General features: G+C 51.0%; 1 protein-coding gene across 1 annotated transcript; it reads left to right on the top strand.

The window, feature by feature from the left end:
• Positions 1–10,741: 10,741 nt before the first annotated feature.
• Positions 10,742–12,076, top strand: CGCS363_v015066 (uncharacterized protein; the record flags this gene model as incomplete). Its single annotated transcript, XM_036646915.1, has 1 exon — positions 10,742–12,076. One exon carries the CDS (start codon positions 10,742–10,744, stop codon positions 12,074–12,076), a length of 1,335 nt encoding a protein of 444 aa, XP_036487871.1.
• Positions 12,077–19,519: the final 7,443 nt, after the last annotated feature.

The following is a 19,519-nucleotide window of genomic DNA, read 5'->3' as shown; positions in this document are numbered from 1 at the left end:
GTTCACCACCAGGCTTAGCGTCCGCTTACACCGCATCAAAGAACAGGGCTGGTCTTCTGCGATTATTTCCTCCCTCTTCGACAGTATTCGAGTTAAGAATTCAAAGAAGAGACTGAGAAGCAACGCAATATGTGGTTTTTCTCCGCGAACGAGCAATCCCCAACCCTGGCGTCCAGCGATCCCCTTGACGCTTGCACCCACTGCAGAATTTCTCACTGACTGAAACACCTCGCTTTTCAAAAAAAGCTTTCACTCAACCAGCTCCTACCTTACCCAGAATTGACATTGCGAAGGCAGTATCAAGTCCCAGACAGAAGCATACCGGAGGACGCAGCTTTGGGCCTCTCCTTAATCATGTCGTTGCAGTGCGCAACTCGATTCCGCCGTGCATCAAATTGCATGTTAGTGGCGTTGGCGGCGATTGCGGCCGCTGCCATACATGTGAAAATGGAGACGCACCCGGCGAACTGCTGAGACAAGGAGGTGTAATAGGACACATGCTCGGTGCAAACCAGAGTGATCGTGTTTTGATAGGCTCTTATGGTCAATCTAGTCCCTGGCAGATCGATGCGACAGAAAGCAACCTCAAGCAACGTCCGCTTCGAAAGCAGCGACTGGAGGTGCGTATTTGGCCTTTTACCAGCGTTGTGGCTTGTAAAACAGGCGACCTTGCTCATATTCGTGGGCTGATACAATGGGAAATTTAAAACTTCCCCGAGTTCTGACATTTTCATGAGATCCTGAGCCAGACTGTTCGGCCCATTTATCAAATCAACCGGGCAAGCTGAGACGACGAGAAGCCAGGCAGCCAAGCGATATTTGTGGTACATTGCGATAGCTCATTACGCAAGGTTCGCAGCTCATCCCTGGCTACCCGACCTGGAATGTGCCAGCCCCTGAGGGCCAGTCATCTCACTCGGATGAGCTCAGCACTCCTCGGCAAGAGGACAATTGTCACCAGCAATCACGAGTCCCGCGGAGTTGTTGAGACTCCCTGAAAGAGCCGCAGCACATCTGGCCGAGGTCCTGTTGTCGTTTGCCTCCCTGGCCTGAATTCACATCTCGACAACGACGATGCTCAGCCCGACAAAATTCCGCGACATTGTGGTTGACCATGGACACCGTCATCGTCCCGCACAGCGTCAACGGGCGACATGGTCAGAAACCCGGGTCCCGAGGGAGACTTGCTGATCCGGCAAAGCGTGCCCACGAGGCTAAGGAACCGGAGCAACTTGCCCACAAGGCCGGCATGGGCGCCGTCGCTCATTGCGTCCTGTCCTGCCCTTCGTAGGGATCCTCGTAAAACGATAAAGTGTAGTTGCTCTCCAGCTCTGCACACATCCTAACGCATTTCTCGTCTTTAATTTCAAGTAGGGTCGCTGCGCCATACAACAGATATTTTCTAAAAGCAGTGCCATTTCGAACTCCCATGCGTGATTCTGAGCGCCATCATCGAGGTCCGGCAGATCAAGTACAACGTCCCCCCTTAACATGTCGAGCCTGTGGATTGAGTGATGGCTTCTTCAAGTAAACTATCATCCCTAGGCTGGCAACCATTCTTTATCCGAAATATCTTTTAATCTCAACCTCTCGTCGTTGTCGTGACGTCCGGCGGTTGGTGCGGAAGGACGACGAACGGCACTGATTTTCATGCAGCCTGTGGAGTTCTACTTTGTCAGAGATGAAAGAAAAGAACAAAGGTGTGGCTAAATTCTCTATTCCTGCCCCTGAGAAGATTTCATTTACCCTAAGGTGCTTTGATAGAGACATCGTCGCTCTCATCTGCCTTACCCAAGCGGAGCGAACCTACGTGAAGTCTGAAGGCTATGATTCATTTGCAGTAACCGATAAGTCATTCTCAACTTTAGTAACCAAAGCCTCCCAAGATATTCAACGCAAACAAGATCGTGCGATGTTTCTCCCTTATATTTGTTGATACACTGGGGGTTTGCCGAACATTTCTAACTTCTCGCGAGTGCTTTCGTCTTAATTAATTCAGAAATGGTAACGCGCCTAAGGCTAGCGACCGGGTTTCGCGCTGCTATAAGCCATCGCGGACATGGAAACATAGATAATCAGTCTCGTCTCGCCATATTCTCCGAGGCAGACACAACAGAAACCAGAAAGACACGATTCCAAGGACATTGACTCACACCCTTTACAAAATAAGGGCTGTTTTTGACGTCACAAGTATACACTCGTGAGCCAAGAAGCACGAAACTCAGGCGTGCGGCAACTTTAGAAACGCAGGTATACAAGGAAACTGTCATTAGGCCATGACAGCATCCGAGTTCCTTAGCACTCGCTGTGACGTGAGTAGAACACCCCATTTACGTACATCGAGATGCGGATCCTTCACTGAGATCGAAGCTGCTGCGCGACATGCGAACAGTTTCTCTACCCTAGGTTCTAGGATGAAGCTTCGAACAAAGATCGTGATTTGAAAGAAATAGTGTGTACCGGGGAAAATGTGTGGTTATCATGCCAGATCTTTTGAACTCTTGGAGGTTTGAGGGTTATGATGGTAATTCGATAGGTTCTCAAGCGTGCCAGTGCATCTCCCCTTCTGCTTGATCTATTATGTTCATTGCTTTCTGGTCATGATCCCATCACACTGCAGTCCGGATGGGACAACTAGACGCCGGCAGATTTGGCATTTGCAGTCTTTGATATGGCCTGGACGTTCCCCCCCACGCCCTTGGATCTTGAACTGAGCAGCCCACACACCAACTAGAGCAATACCATCACTCAGCAACACTCACTGCCCTACGATACAAGACAGTCCGGGCGTTTCGAAACGACTACGCCCGCCTCTTCCACATGCCCCTCGGTCAATCTTATATTAAGAGACCCACTCTGGGCAGCTGGCTTCCTACCACTGCAAACCAACTTTAAGCCACGGGTGAACCAGGCGAATCCATCGGGCTACTGCTTCATTTGTCATGCATTCGAACAGATTAGTAGTGATGTAGCCAAACCGTCTGGAGCTATGTTTTTCGTGCAAGTTTCCTGATGGAGGACCCTAAAGATAATGATAGCAGGCATTTGGTTTGTGGGCTGATTCGGACATCTGAAAGGTCAACGACGACTATTCCATGATTCTTGACTGGAAGGGGGAACCGCCTGGCGCCGAGACGTCGCGGCTTGGACAGTCCCGAACTTCCTCAGCATCACTAATCAGTACTTCCGCAAACTCGTATCGGTTCCAATGAACAAGGATGAAGTTATCGGTGTGTGAAACTCCCCAGACGAGGGCTTCGTGCGCCTGGTACGGAAGGCCATCGAAGCAACAACTTTCATTCTGCCGCTAACGACCACAATACCTTTGCCCAAAGAGCAATGACCGTAGGAACTCCGTCCTGTTGTACGACTGAGCCTTCTGGATTGTCATGTTTCGAAGGGTGACACAGCGGTTCCGTCACAGATGGTACACAAACATGACTACCTTATAATTATGAGGGATGGCAAATGCCAACCGCTGCCTATCTAGCCCGGTCGCATACATAGAAGTATGCATGATAGCCTGAGTGTTGCCCGAGTTGGCTTTCTTTGCTTCGCCATCTACAAAGCCAAGGTGGTCTTCGGCTACGGTTGCCATGTCGTCTTCTCATTCGCGCCATTCCTTTCCCTTCATTGCAAGTCTTTGCAATTCCCTGCATCCATTTTCTGTGACCACCGGTCAAGGCGCCTCTTTTGGACTGCGAACGGCTCCTTGAATGTTTCCATCTGGGTTACAGAAACCGCAAATAACGCTGATATGGGCCGTGAAGCCTATTCACGATGGATTTTCAGCGGCACGAGCTGGCACCCAATCTCGCAGTTGCACCTTGCCGAGTCCAAGGTCTCGTTCATCACGAAGGTCGTCCGCGACCTGCCGATATGGGAGGGCAACTGAGTTGAGCTGCACGAAGGCCACTCGCCGCCCGCAGATCACGGCTACAACTTCGGTACCCTCCCTAACTACACCCCAGACGAAGATGAGGGGATCCAGAACACTTGCTGAAGTGCTGCGGGACGGAGCGGCCACGTGGGAAGACCGCCCAGCTCGCCGTTGAAGCCTCTCAGAAGGTAGTCACCGTCCGAATCTACATTTTCGACGTGGATAAACTGCGCATGGGACGGCACCAATCGGACTTCCGTGGCCGGAAAGTCTGCCAGTTGGCAACTAGACAAATCTTGTAGCCGGCAAGTTCGCGCCGGGGCTGACTACGTCTCTAAAACACCACTGATGGCAGCTGTAGCGGCGAAAGAGGGTATCCGCAGCGGCCTCTTCGAGCTGTGCTATAACAAGCACGGCCGGTGCTAATCCCTTCCGGTGGATTGTTCCCCCAAATGTCCCATGTATCCGATCACCACGAGAGACGTTCATTGAGTTCATGGGTACTGAAGACAGCTAACCCGAGTTTGAGAAATGTATGGGTAAAACATCCTATGTTATGTCGGTTGTCATGGTTATGCGACACCATGATGCACTTCAAGCACTGCAGTTGACAAATTTGGCTGGTGTGTAGTTGCTATACACGTCTAGAGTGGTCCTTCTTGTGTCTGTTTCCTGTTCTTTGGAGGATCCAGATACATGAGACGGAATAAGATCTACATAACCAGTTCCGAGATGACCGATGCGCGTTTGCCTCCCCCATGACCTTCATCGGATCTATCCGAGAAGATTTGCCGAGAGGAAAATACTATAAATATTTTTCACGTTAAAATACGGAGGCTGGCACGTATTATCTGAAACGACAGTTTGTCATCTTCACTGACATCACGTACTCCGCCCAGGGACTTACTTTCGGACAAGCGAAAGGCTGACGAAGACACTTCAACCACACACAGTGTCCATGAAGCTAAGGGGTCACAAAGTCAACCACAGCGGAGAATCACTTCTCCTGGTCTGCATTTCTGTTCAACACGGCCCAGTAAGCTTCCATCTCTACGCACATGTCTCTTGGCTGACCATTACCCAGGTTTGTGGTCATGTCTACGTCGGGTTGATTACTGAAAAATGATTCTTGGCTAGAGATTTACTTATCGAACCATTTCAGACATCAGTAGCGTCATGTTAAGATTCTACATCGTATTCAACCTTTATTTTGATGGCACAGCCTGTCTTGAAGGGTGGATGCATGGAAGTCACTTCTACGTCACCAAACAACCTCAACCACGCAACGCAATTAGCGCAATCGAAATCCATACTCTGCTTTAATCGCTCTCTTGAGACTTTCCGGCTAGCACCTAAAGTTCTCTTTACTCTTTGGCCGGGTATGCGAAACAGATCAAACCACTGCTGGAACGGGGCAGTGGACCCAGTAAGTCCAAGTAGGCTGCCAAACGACGCATTCATAGACCCTGCAACGTGTGCCACTATTTTGACCATTCGGTAAGAACATTTTTGATCCAAAAAGCTATGCTAGCGCTCAAAAATCAAGTGGTCTGGATGGTTGAAGTCGACGACCAGTTCCATCTCCGTCAGCACAGGCCTGCTCTCCCAGACACACGTAGCCGCCAGAATGCCTTCGCGCCGCCGGGGCAGGCGCCCACTGAACAGGATTTATTCGCGCAATGGTCTCTGCTGGCAGCATGAGAAAAATGTCTCTCACAAGATGGGATAGTAGACGAGACGCGGCTTGTCTTCACTCAATGTCGACGCAAATCCATGTTTTTGAGCTGCATCATTGCTTTTCGGTACCAAGCCAAATAGAGTCGTTGTGATGGGGGCCACAAAGGCCATTTATGGACCTCATAGGCTCGATAACTCTCAATGGTGCCATTGGCCATTATGTCTCACAGAACAAGGACTGCAATCGCCGCAGGATCCAGTATTCGGCTGGATATCCTCCCAGTCCGCGTCTACAGATAGGTTTAGCTTGAACAAGGCGTCGACCGTATTCCATGTCTGTCGCATGTAGTAGTCGCCGCGAGCATATGTTTGCAAAGCTACGGCAGTTGATCTTGCCCAAATCAATGACAGACGTACGCTTTACGCTAGGGACAAATCAATAGGTTGGAAGGGTTTGCCTTGCGCCCAATTCAGTCAATTTCGTTCTGGGTTGGCAGTCGTCGGCGTCAGCAGAGCCGGTGAGCACAAGGGAAATGACAAGAAACACGGCATTAGAAAGGATTATGAGAATCTGAGTGGACTGGTGATGTGTTTGATTGAGATGCAATGCAGATGTACTGGAAATTTGGGGATTGAGTGATAATAGAATGGTGAAAGTGAAAGCTTTTGGAAACTGTATGTGCCCCTCAACCAGGAGCATCAAACTGCAGCAGGCTGAGACGTTTCAGGCCATGAAAGACCTCAGGCATTCGGGAAACGTACCTTTTTGAACGAGCTTGGCAATAATTTGACCTACATGGATGCCTTGCATTGTTCTTAATATCGTGTCTATGAACTATATACTCATACATGTGTAGACGGCAGGTAGAGATATTGACACCCCCTAGTGCTACGTAAATCTGACATTAACAGTAGCCAAGCTGAGATATGAGCATCCCCTCAAATATTTCTTACCTAATGAATTAATCTCATTTCATCACCTTCAACACAAGAAGTCTCTTACTATGCGAGGAGCTACCAAAGCTTTCAATCACACTGTGGGGGTATTATTATGACTTGATTAGTTGGACACGCACAGAGGAATGTACCTTGTCATTCGCAAGCCCACTTTCGCCAATAAAGGGGGACAAAACTATCATCACTTCGTCCTATTTTTTCTGAAGATTACAACCTCGATCATCGATCGTCAACTGAGGCATTGTCCGACTAGCAAAATCAGACGGTAGATTCTGTGGCTTCGTCTTTTCTTACTGCCTCGTACACCAGATTGGATGCTCGGCAGTTGTGTATTTACGGAAATCGCTTGCAGCCAGTCATGACCATAAATCGTCTTGTCTCCCTGGCGTTCCAAAAGTTTTCTATCTTCATCAGGTTCAGGTACTGGCTCAGACGTAAATTTAGGCTAGTGTGCAAAATGGGAAAGGAGGCTTTTCTGCCTGAAGCGTCCTATATATTGACTCTCTCAATATTCCAAAGCAACTGATGAATCTGTGTTCCAAGCTTGTGTATCTGGAATAGAAATTCTGCTATATGTGGGACGTGTGCCAAACTTACCCTACTACCACAACTGCAACTGTCCCCGGCGGCAACAAGCAAATCGATAGATTAAGATCCCTGATCACATATTCGACTATTATTTCAGCACCCCGCGCTCGTCAAGGTCTAGAAACAGTCAGCTCTAGTTACGCCCGTGTTCTCTACGGCTGGCGCTTGTTGTGTGGAAGAACTGGCACATGTGTGGGAACTGGCACATGTGCGGAAGAACCGGCAAATGTGTCCAGGGATGCAGTCCCCAGAACAACATATCGTCATGCGAGCCGATGGGCGCGGCTGTACAGAGACCTCGAGCCCAGCACCAGACTTAATTAAGTCGGGAACCTCGAGGCATCACATTCTCGCCTTCTCTAAAATCAAGTTCACCCGCGATGAGTTTCCCCTGACGAGGTGGGTCGAAGGTGGCAACAATATCCTCAGGCGCCCAATTGACAGATCCTTCACAACTGTGCAGCGGGGGGTAAGGCAGACGAGAACTGGCAAGCGACGCCACAGACCCCTGCGCCAGGAGTTGTAGCGGCTTATCCAGAGACATCAGGCAGCCCCCTACAACCACCTTATATTGGTCGACTCTCGTGACAGCGTCTAATTCTTTGGCTTCAGCGTTGTCATTCAAGCCAACAGCATTCCCGCCAGATTTGTTTCGTTCGACCATCTTACAGAACGGGTCAGAAACAGACTGATATTACTCAGACCCAGCGCCGGGCATCTCCTCCGAGCAGCTTCGGCTCGCTCCATTGGTGATCTGGGCTTTTAGCGGCAGGCTTTAGAACCGAACATTCCAGTCTTGCTTATCACTCCATAAATAGAAAATCCAACGCAGAACATTATCAATGGCATGGCGTGAGAGCTAATATTACGTGATACGAATGACTTCGATAATGTGAGCCTGGACGCACTTAGGGACGAAGTCAAAATTCCCGTGCACAGTCTTGGAAAGACTCCTCTCATCGTGATTCATATCAGACGCAGACACGCCATGAAGAGTTCTCCTGGTCACCAAGTCGCCCCTCGGCTCAAATGGGCAACGACGTATCCCATCGACTGCTGCATAACGTTAGCACATACGTGTGCGGGGTACCGCGAAATAAGTCTTATTCTAATCGATCGATACTTTTTTGAGCGAAGCAGAAAATTCACTGAGACCAGAATTAGATAAATTCTAGGTACTCAATGTACTGGCGTCATGTAGCAGTCGATGGGATAAGCTTGAGTGTGTCGGAAAGATTATCAAAAACGCAGGCGAATGCCCGGTGTTGTATGTCTTTTTGACCTTTTTGCCTCTGTCCTGGTTGTTGGTGGGTGACGATAGCTTCGTTTTGCCAGCAACGAAAAATTGAAAACCATCAGCTCTGCCTTCTCTATGAGTATATTGCGCTATCCCCATATCAGCCGAGCGCCCAAGCTCAAAAGAGACTGTCTAGCACGATCTCCACTAAGGCATTTCCCAATGTCTAGTACTAGCACGGAGAATCACTCACTTCGCAGGAGTCGCTAGTCGCTTGGTTTCAAAGCCGAGGAGCGCAAAGCTCTGTCCTTCCAGAAAGCTCCCATTCACTGGGTGCAATACCTGAAGCTGCATGCAGCCCTGGTCTCCAAACCTGAGGTCATGAAATCGTCTGACGGCAAGGTGTTGACGTGGAGATAGATGGGCGCCAGCGGACGGGAAGCTTACTGGATATAATATCTCAATTGTGAAGGAGTCGTTCCTTGGAGCGATAACCACTCGTGCAAAGGTGAGCGAATCTACATATCCTATCTGGACGGAGTGCATGACGAGTGCCACCAGTATTTCGAAAAGTTCTCGACTGCGGTGCCGCGGGTGACAGTGTCATTGACGATACCCAGGCCATCAAGGCAGCCACGAGCGACGGTAACAGGTATTTGTAATGGTACTTTCAATCCACAGCCAAAACAGCTATCGTCTACTTCCATCCAGCGATCTACTACGTCTTCACTTCACACACCACGCCCGTCATAAGTCAGCCGGTGACGCGAATGACAGTCATATCGCCATGGCTTCTGAGAGTTTTGTTGGACTAATCAAGCGTCTTCTTTGCGAAGAAACACACCAACAGCGACAATAGCATAGATTAGAGGGCTCAAGAATGGCATGGGGGCATGGTAAACTTCCATCATCAGGTCAGAAATGTTCAGATTGACATCACCCAGACCCGTTCCGACAAGGAGGTTGCTGATCTGAACTTTGAGGTTGCCCAAGCCACCAGCTTGCAGAACGTCAAATCAGTTGTTCTCCAGGCAACAGGGAGTTTGGGATCTTTGCCGAGAACGACAGCAGCCTTATGATATCCGATGTCACTTTCAGGGGCAGTGTTGTTGAGCTCTTGACTGTGCAGTGGTTGACTTTTGACGGCTGCAAGAACGGGGTCCAAATGGTATCAGACGGTGGCTGGGCGTGGAAGTCAATTGTCACTGATGGGCCCCATTGATGTCGGCTTCAAGCTTGTGAGGGAGCAAAGTTATGTGAAGTGTCCGTCCGATGTAGCCAGCAACAGCTTGTCCAAGAGTGATAGCCGTCAGACCACGTACAAAACAAAGGTTTCAAAACAGCATGTAACTTTCCACGGCTGGGGTCAAATTTTGATTTTGAGACACTGATCTGTCTTTTGGGCCCCGGTGCATTAGATGATAGACTATTTATTTTTGCAGAATCTAAGTTGATCGAAAAATCTGGTTTATCAAGGGCGATTGCCGATACCAGCAGCACTGTTCTTCCAGGGGGCTCGTTCGCCCAGGTGAGCCGCTGGACCCTTATCTCTGATGCTCTGACAATAGCCGTGAGTTATTCACGGAAGTCAAGATTAGGAGCTACTGCAAATACCATGCTCTTCTTGACATAAAGGGAAACTATTCTGAGGAGGCGAATCAAGCAGGCTGGGCAAAGTCTCAGTATGAGCATTATGAGGTGTCAGACTTCCCAGCTCCATGGACCATATGAAAGGTTTGGTGCCACTGGGTATGGGTCGATAGATAGTACGGCTGCATTTCAACTGTGTGTTCATCCAGGTTACGGCCTGCTGGCGTACCCTTTTGACTGTCCGATGTCTGACGGAGACATTATTTAGTGGACCTGGATAAGTCTCAGAAAAACCTCTTTGGGCACCTTTTGGGGGTTGTAATCCCTGACACGCCACAAGGGTTCGGGCATGCAGTGCAAAAGCCCGCAAATTACGAGATGATTGCCGTGTTTGGCTGCTACGCATGGATCAGCGCCATGGTAACCAACGATTTGAAAGTTTGGACCTTCATGCGCACAACCTAAAGAGACACCGAAGACTCTCAAGGTGACCGTGCCAACCAGGGTTCATCACTTGTTGGCTTTAGTTACTTGTAAATAAAATTTGACTCATGGCATCTCCGGTGGATGAGCTTTCGTGTACAAAAAGATTGTGTCTTCTGCTTCTCATACATTCTCGCTCCCCATCATAACCTCCCAAGATCTCTGCATTGTCCTCGAACAATAATTTCACAGTCACAGACGTCTCAATGTTCGAAATGGGTCGCACAGACAGAAACAAAACTTCCGACTCCTCGTCGAGTAAGACGCAAACACCCCAGAAGGACGAGCGAAGTCTCCCTACTGCGTCATCGCCAATTGAAAGTCCGCAAATGCCCGACAATAGTCCTACATTTCTTCCCCATGCCATCAAGAGATTTGTGAGCCCTGCTCACAAGTACAATCTTGAAACAGCGGAACTTAAGGTCAAGAAAACGAGGCAAGATTTTGATACAATCGTGAAGAAGAGAAACTTCTCGGAATTGTCAGCTGCAAGCATCACGAGCGAACATGACGACAAGCGTATTCGGGGAGAAGCTTCTGAAGAGGTGTTTGAAGCTTTCCTCAAAGCAAAAGAAGCCGAGCTTCAAGCTGCCAAAGAGCAGCGCGCAATTCTCGAAAAGATGTGGCAGGATGGGGACATTTCCGACCGCAACGAATTCCGCAACGCTTTGGACATCTGCCAGCAGCAAATCAACCACGACCTGATGAGACTCGCCACTCTACGATCTTCACGCCACCAATTGATTGGTCAGTTGACGGATGAAGCTTTGTTTCCCGAGCAAGTGGAGAGAGAAAGGAAGTTGGACTGGGCCTACATTGACGGTTTGTTGTGGAAGCATCATGCTCCTTATGGAGCTACCGCTACCATCAAGTCTGAGGTCACAGAAGATCAAAGAGCGAGGTTCAGGAAGGCAGTGATCACCGCGCAGGGATCCACGGCCGCTGATGGGTACCAGTTGCGGTGCCCGGTATCGAAACAATTTTGGCCGCCTTCATCTCTGAAAGCTTCCCACGTTGTTAAGGCTAACGTGGGAGAAGTCGCATCAGAAGCGATTTTCGACCGTCGGCCAGGTGGCCATATATGGAACGCAAGTAATGGCATAATGATGCTTGCCGAATACGAAGAAGCATTCGACAGCGCAAGAATTGCCATCGTGCCATCAAGAATAAATGCTGCCGACCTGGAAGTCATTGTCCTCGATGATGATTTGCGAAAAGAAGATCCTCGAGGAAAGATCATTTGGGGTGAATCCTTAGATGGAACCCAACTGAAATTCCTCAAAGGGAACGGACCATCACGACGGTACCTTTACTACAAATTTCTGATGTCCATCCTTCGACGTCAGCGCGGCAATGTTCCCGGCTCTTCTGGAGATCGATCTAGAATTCATGATGCAGCAAAAGCCCTCTGGGCTAGTCCCGGACGATATTTGAAGCAATCGACACTCTTTAAACTCTCAAGACAAGTTGGCTTTCTCACCGAGGAGGAGGCTAGAAAGTTTTGGGATTTGAAACATGATCCTGATCCCCTGTCTACCTTTGCGGAGGATTTGTCCACCACTATGGCATTTCGATTCGAAGCTGGGCTCATTTCCGACGACGAGGAGGGCGGTGCGGAGGATCACCTCGTCCAGAAAGCCGAGGGTAAAGGCAAGCAAAAGTAGGAGAGGAAATTGAGCATTCGTCAAGGCTGAAAGTAGTAGTTGTTCATTTATCATGGCTCGGTTAATTGCTCACAAGCACATCAATAGAGAGCTGAGACACACTGACTATAAATTTGAGTGAACTGTGACAGTTCCACCACTGGCTAGTTAAACACCTGGAGAGATTGGTCTTACGAGGCTAACCCTAAGGGCAAACGATCGCAACCGTGGAACGTATGATGATCCGCGCGAACCGAAGCGTAGGAACTGGAACTTGAAAAGAGGACTCAGACCCAAAAATCAATGGTCCTCTAACACTGAGAGTGGAGAAGGTTCGTTGCGATGGCAAAACCGGGAGTTCTGGTGCCCCAAGCATTGTGGACGTGTACAACACGTGCAGACATTCTTTCTTCCTAACTTGGACGAGGGGGTTTTCGTAGCAGGACCCTAGGTCACTTTCTATGCTCATAATTGAATCTTGGTGGATAGAATCAAATCGAGCTTGATGGATTTTCTTGGATAGTCGCAAGGGCGAGAGGGTCTCGACAGGGTGTTGGGTCGCTGGGCGATGAAGGGATCGTGGCGGACGAAATGGTGGCTTGCTGCTCCAGATAATAATGATATAATGAAGTAATTGTCTTCTGAGTATGGAGAGAGGACTAGTAAAATGCAGCGTAGAGGGTTTCAGCTGAAGATTTGTTCCCAGTCATGCTTCCCCCTGCGGAACGAAAGATGAGGCGAGATGCAAGGATAGAGTGTGTGGATGTCCTGTATGCCCTGACATCTGTCCGTCAAGACCGATGGTCGTAATGTCTGGCAAATTGAGAATTGTGGTAGAATAGTGTGCGAAAACGCAGTGCCAGCAGTTTCCACGATAGAGGAATGTCTTTCGAACCCTTTCCCAAGCCAGGTAATGGCGTTTACTTTGCACATGGGCAATAGCGCCGAATGATGTCTTCTGCGTCCTGGGTATTAGTCCCTTGAAGTATTGTCTCACTGTACCTGCCAACCCCATCAGTAGAGATCAAGTTTAAAGTAAGTGATTCACAGTGACGGAGAGATTCTGCATGCGTTTACGCAATAAATTGACGATTTGTGATTGGATTTGCGCCCGAAAGCGTCATTCACAGTCATCTCAACCATATTTGCCATGGAGCATATAATCATGCGCACACATAAATAAAACCTCTCTCGTAGCACAAAGTCAGACTTTACCTTCCTTCGTCCTGGATCCACTCCCGTCACACCTCACAGACCTCAGCTCAGATTTGCAAGCCTGGAGATGCCCAGACAGGCCTTCTCAACGTCATCGCACTACAACATATACTTCCGCCGAGCTCATGCTCATACATGACGCTGCATTACCGCTACTAACGGCCGTGCCGTTGGTTAGCTAGTGAAGCGGCAGAACATTAGGCAAGATCCGCGAAGGCCTCGACTGACAACTCTCCTCAAGCTGTATGCAAAGGGCATTCGGGGGTAGTTAATGCGGCGGTAGTGCTTGGGGGGTGTTAGATGGACGGCTGGGTCGGCATCAAACGCGACGCCAGAGCTGACAAGGGACCCGGAATCGAGCCCGAAGCTGTGTCCGAAGGTGGGTCCGTGTGAAGAGAAGCCGTCCCGGATGACCGGATCGGACAAGGGTGGGGCCGTGTTCTCGCCCTGAATCGGACCCAGAGTCGAAGCAAAAACATGTCCAGTTGCCACAGGATGGGTGAAATTTGAGCAGCTGAAAATCTAAGAGTAATAATGCGGCGAAATGGTAGAAAAGTGGAAGCCGGCAAGCATGTAAGCCCGTGAGAGAGAGGCGTCGGGTACAAGCTAAAGTAGGAGTGGAAAATCGAATGGCGGGAAGGAGACGGCACAAGGCGCGCATGTCTCGCAGGACAAGGAAAGCCGACTACATCTAATGAGACATACCGCAAGTGAAGGCTCTCAAACGTTATGCTCGGTCGCGTTTTGACGATGTTGTGAGTACCCCGGGATTGCTCAGATGGTTGTAAACGTTGCCGGCCTTGCTGCGAGGACTGCTGCTGGCGCCGTTGATGGTGGTGTTAGTCCGTCAGTTTTGTTGCCTTTATTTGATGACTTCACCATTGAAATTGCGCTTGAACCTAAAGAGAACTAATTCTTATGAAATTGATAAGGATATTGCCGTCGTTGCTCGCTGCGCCCTTAGCGCCGTTGCCGATCAGGTGTAGCTGATATGGCTTGCGTCTCGAGGAGGATAGTGGAGTCTAGGTCCCAGTGAGAGCGAGGGCGGCCTGATAAATACACAGCCAAAGAAATATCCAGCGAGACTGAGTCTGGGGCCCTTGCCGACCGCTTGACGAAAGTACCTCAAGAAGCCGCAACACCCTTGAGGGTATGTTGCGGTTTAGCATCAGCAACGGCTTTAAACAAGTCTTCCTAGCCTCCAGGACGCCGCACCGCAGGTTAGTGGGCTGTATAACGGCTTTCTATGGTCTAGGGAATGGGTGTGGGAATGAGGACCAGTGTGAACAGGGACGAGATGAAGATGAAGATAAATAAATTGTGAACATGAATATCAATGATGAACATGAAGCTGAGGGTGAAGGTGAGAATGAGAATGAGAGTGAGAGTGACAGTGAGAGTGAGAGCGAAGATGAAGGTGAAGATGAAGGTGGGCGGTCTCCACGTGTGGTCATGCCGGTTGTTGCACTGATGCTGGAGAATGAGACGAAGGCGAGGATAGCCACCACGAAATCATCCACTACACATCGCGACTTATCTTCCATAATCTCCCTCCACCTTGTCACAACAAAGGGCTGCCACACTCACCAAGCAGAAGACAAAGCCACCAACACCGATGAAGTGACTGACACGGCCGTGTAACATAAAATATCATCAGTCGGTGCACTCCTCGCTCGCCGTCCTCGACAGCGCCGCCTATGCCGGCGTAAACCCGCTTTGCTCATGCTCATCCTCGGGCATGCTTGAGGAACTCTCAAGTCCCACAGAAACGCGGCTAGAAACGCTGATACACCGACAAAATTAGCCTCTTGCTGGCTACATCAACTCTTGTGCCGTCTACCTGCACGCCTTTGCCGCCGACGTCAGCGGACGATGAGCGGGGCCAGAGGCGTTAGATGACAATGTCCTGGCCATCATCACGCCCCTCAGCCAGCTGTCCGCTAACCTCTCCTCAAGCTGAATCCAGGCGGTCTATCGACATAGACTGTATCCAGTCCGGTCCGGTAATCACACAGCGCGCGTCATGAGGCCTGGAGCTGCTGTCGAGTTGATCCATGGTGGGACTTCTCATCTGGCCGGAGCCGCACACGTGGCGGATTTCATCTGACACGCCGAGCTTGTTAATGCTGGTTACGACGTTCATTCCGGCGAGCATGCTGAAGGGGAAGCTGGCTATGTCTTGAGACTGGTCAGACTAGCGGTCTGTTCAGGCCATTTCTTTTCCTGCGTCAGTGAAATCAGGGACGGGGCGTTGAGAACTCTGAAGGCAGAGGGTTGCTTGAGAGATAGTTCTGATTGGAGGATGAAAAATGTGCAAGGCATGCATAGCCCATGTGGCGAGGCTTCCGCCTTTCCATTACTCATACTTATACTTTTATGTCTACCGCTGGCATTTTGCCCGTCCCATTCATCCTCATCCCATTTCGCCCCCGCTGGGGAAGGCCTCCAAACATTTCCACCAGGAATTCCAGCAATTCGTTGGCCGGCCCATTTCCCAGACCGTCAAAGATGTTGACGGCCGAAGATGATGGCAGCGGCGGCAGACCGATTGAGCCCAGTCCTGTCGTCAAGAAACCTGATATCGAGATACCGGCGGCTTTTCCAAAGCCATCAGCCGGCGAATGCAGACTGGCAAGATTGGTGATCATGAACCTCGCTCCACCCGCGACATCTTCCTCACTACTACAGTCGGGATACACAGGTCCAGGAGCTCATACCATTGGGCAGGACTTTTAGACTGAAAGCGAATTGCTGAGGAAGCGACTGGGCGTTGGCAACGGAGGCTTGGTTTCATCTCGGCGGACCCGGCTTCCACCACCACTGCGCCTGTGGCGACCATAGTCGTCGTGCTCGCGTTACCGTTATTTTCGAAGGATGCGGCCGCCTCTCATAAGTTCCGCAGAGAGCGGTTGTCTCTTTGGCGGCGGCTTCGCAACCGAATTGCAATTCAGAGCGCCCATTTGTTTGCCCTGCGTGCTACGGCATGCGTTTTCGCAAGCCTCAATGTCTGCCGAGATGCTTAGGTAGAGCACAGCTTCCAATACGTGGAAACGCCGCGCAACTTCGATCCTCAACCTTCTCTCATTGGCACACGACAGGAAATGGCGTCGGGCTGGGGGGACGCTGCGGACACCGTGATGATTGCCCGGCCGGCAAAGCCTGTCTGCTTGTCACAGGCGAAATGATGCTCTTATCCAAGTGGAGGCAAGATGGGCCAACAGTAAGGGCAGTAGTTTTGACGAGATAATGCGTCGAGGCGAAGACACTTGCTGCGTTCGATGAATGCCCTGAGACCAGGGAAAAGAGGAGAACCAGCAGCATCAACAGATGCGTCGTGGATTTTCAGAACGCCAGCCAGACAGAGCAGAACCATAGGCCAGGAGAAACGTCATGGGGGGCTGTCATCAGAAGCAAGTTGACTGATGTTGGCCGAACAAGCAGAATGTTCGGCTCAAGCCAGAGGAGAAGCAGAGCGGAGTGCAACTTTCTTTGCTGGCATCGGGATCGGCGTCGGCATCATTGACGCATCGGCAGCAGACAGTCACAAATGGACTGCGCTCGTCATCAAGCAATTCAGGCAGCGGGGGCATCATCGGCCCTAAGAAGCATACTCGAAGCATGCGGCTGCATCCGGGATATACGGCAAATCGGGGAATGGAAAGGAAGGATATGGAGAATCAGGACGCCGGTGGAACTGGGACATGGGCGTCAATCGACCAACTTCATGTGTCAGACGGAAGCCAGGCCGACTGAGAAGATCTTCGCCGATGTTAGCATGCTTACCAACGGATGGAGCCATGCTTCGGAAGCGCCAGGCAAGTTGCTGGCCGGATAGGCCGAGTCTGAGGTCGGGGCTGCGGTAAGGGTGGTGTTTTGGAATGGCGGGCTGGTAGGCGGGCTGGTGGCCGAGAATAGTGCAGTAGATTCACTTGTGAAAACGTCTCGCGGATGACGGGGTCGAGGTGGAACAGGATCTGGATGCGGTCGAGGGCATTGGCAAGGGGAGGGTACAAGAACAGACGGTGGTGCTGTAGGGAGATGACCCTGCAGTAGAGGTCGATAGATTGGGCGGTGTTGGAGAAGGCGATGGCGTATTGCGGCTGGGCGACGCGACAGTGTGATCAGATGCTCTCGACGGGTAGGTGACGTGAAGTGGTCGAGCATCATGCCGATGGCCTCGAGAAGCAGCAGCTTCAGCACGACAAAGGTACGCTCGTTCGCCGCCTCTTTTAGACTCCATGCAACGCCTGCTTGCGGGTCTGGTATGCAGGTTGACGACAATTGAGATTCGATCTCGTGGGTGTCGTTGGAGGGGTGCTGAAGCCTTGAGCGACAGAGGTACTGGGGGACGAGCTGCGAGCAGGAATAGGGACTCATGGCGACGCGCGGTATCAGCGGTCAGCGTTCAGGTCCGACTCGAGGGACTGGGCGAAGTCTGCTGGTGGAGAGCGAGGTGCACGAGATCATGGCGGTGCTCGTCGCCAGAATCGTCAACCTGGCCGTTATCTTCGCCATTGTCTTGTATTCGATTCGATGTCACCGTCTGAGGAGGTGGAGAGGAAATTACGCCAGCAAGAAGTAGTGAGAAGCAGATCGAGGTGGAAGAGAGGGTTCTTGCGGATGGGACGGGCTTGCTGGGGCTCTGGATCGGGTTCTTCGTTGACGCCGCTTGGTCTAGATGGAAGAGAAGAGTTAGCGATGGCAGGACTTGGCAGGTGATGCATTCAAACGCACAGCAGACCTGAGGCATTCGGTTTCGGGGTTGGGACGGGCGAGCGGGCGGAGAGAGGTTTGCGAGGTGGTTGTGATAGAACAGTAATTGAGGCTCAAAGGAGGTGAAGTATGGCTTGGGAGGCACCTACCTTAAAATTGCTGCGTCTGAGCCGCACAGCGTGGCTGCTTCTGTGCGGCAAAGGCAGGTGCTGCTACAAACGAGACAAGCACTTCACGCGTCCATGCCCACGCCTTCCGTTTGTAGGTTGCTGTATGTGTGACAACCTGAGGCAATCCCAGCGGGCGCCCACTCAAGGAGTCGGTCTGGGCTTTTCCTCATTCCAGGTAAGGGGGAAAGCAGGAGTAGGTCGGGGACAATGCCCTCGACTCCGGCCTGCGCCTCGAGATCGCTTGTCTTGGAGGCGAGCGCCAGTGTGAAAGACCAGGCGTGCGGGTCGAGCTCGAGGACTTCGGACGGGTCTTGAGGATCCTTGACCCTTTCAAGCCAGGCAACAACTGGATTCATCGCGAAGAGGACATTTAGCGGAGGCTGGAATGGTCTCTCTGTTTGCCAGGCTCACGAACATTAGCGCAACATCGTGCAGGCGAATCTGAGCAAAGCCGACATCTTGGATAACAGGCGCTGATTGTGGCTGCTTAGACCTCAGCGTGGCTTGGTGGACGGAGTGTGGGTTCTCGGTGTTGGTAGCTGACTTTCAGCTACCCACACGCTATAGGTAGCAGACTTTTAGCTACCTATAGCGCTATAAGAAGCAGACTTTTAGCTACCTACAGGCTTTAGGTAGCGGACTTTCAGCTGCTTACATCTGTAGGTAGCGGCTCTGAGTCGGCGGGGCGCAGCCGGACGCCGTCACAGCTGCACAGAACGCTGTAGCCTAGATCTTCTTCAACCTCAGAGAGTCGCAGTGTAAGTATGCTCAGGACATCATCCAATTTACAGTGCCACCAGGGCTGCAGGGTGTCTCGCGGAAGAGTCGGGGGAGACTGGTCACGCGGTCGGGCGGGTTTCCAAGGGACATCAGGGGAGGTCCTCGTCAGACTGTGGCCTTGTGCTCGTGGTGCATCGAACGGCGCCGCCGTTGTTGGTGTCCAAGATGCAGTCGACGGGTCGTGAAGCCGCAAGAAAAGGGCGGGTTTTGTGCTGTTGGCGGAATTGGGGTCAAGCGGGGTTCATAATGACTGCCCAGGCGGGGTGCACGGTGCTGTTGAGGTTTCTGGCGGAGCTGGTCGGACCAATGACAGAGCTTGTGTGTCACACAACCTCTCTCATTGGCCAGATAACCTCCGTCTGGCGGACGGAACGGCCCGGCAGGGCAGTGGGCTGCGCTAACGGTGGAATCGCATTCAACTGCGATGCCGATGAAAAGGTTGGAAGCATCTGACACCACTACGACCATGCTCAAGATAGGAAGATTTGCGCATTTCTGCTAGATCTTACGATGCAAATGCGACTTCTTTACGAAAAGAGACATCAAACTTTTCTCGTGGAAAATACCATCCCCTCACCCGCTGGCT

The sequence above is a fragment of the Colletotrichum siamense genome (assembly GCF_013390195.1).
Source record: "Colletotrichum siamense strain Cg363 chromosome Unknown KSG_Cg363_contig14, whole genome shotgun sequence".
NCBI lineage: Eukaryota > Fungi > Ascomycota > Sordariomycetes > Glomerellales > Glomerellaceae > Colletotrichum > Colletotrichum siamense.
The sequence above is the reverse complement of the archived record's forward strand: the minus strand, read 5'-3'. Positions and strand labels throughout refer to the sequence as shown.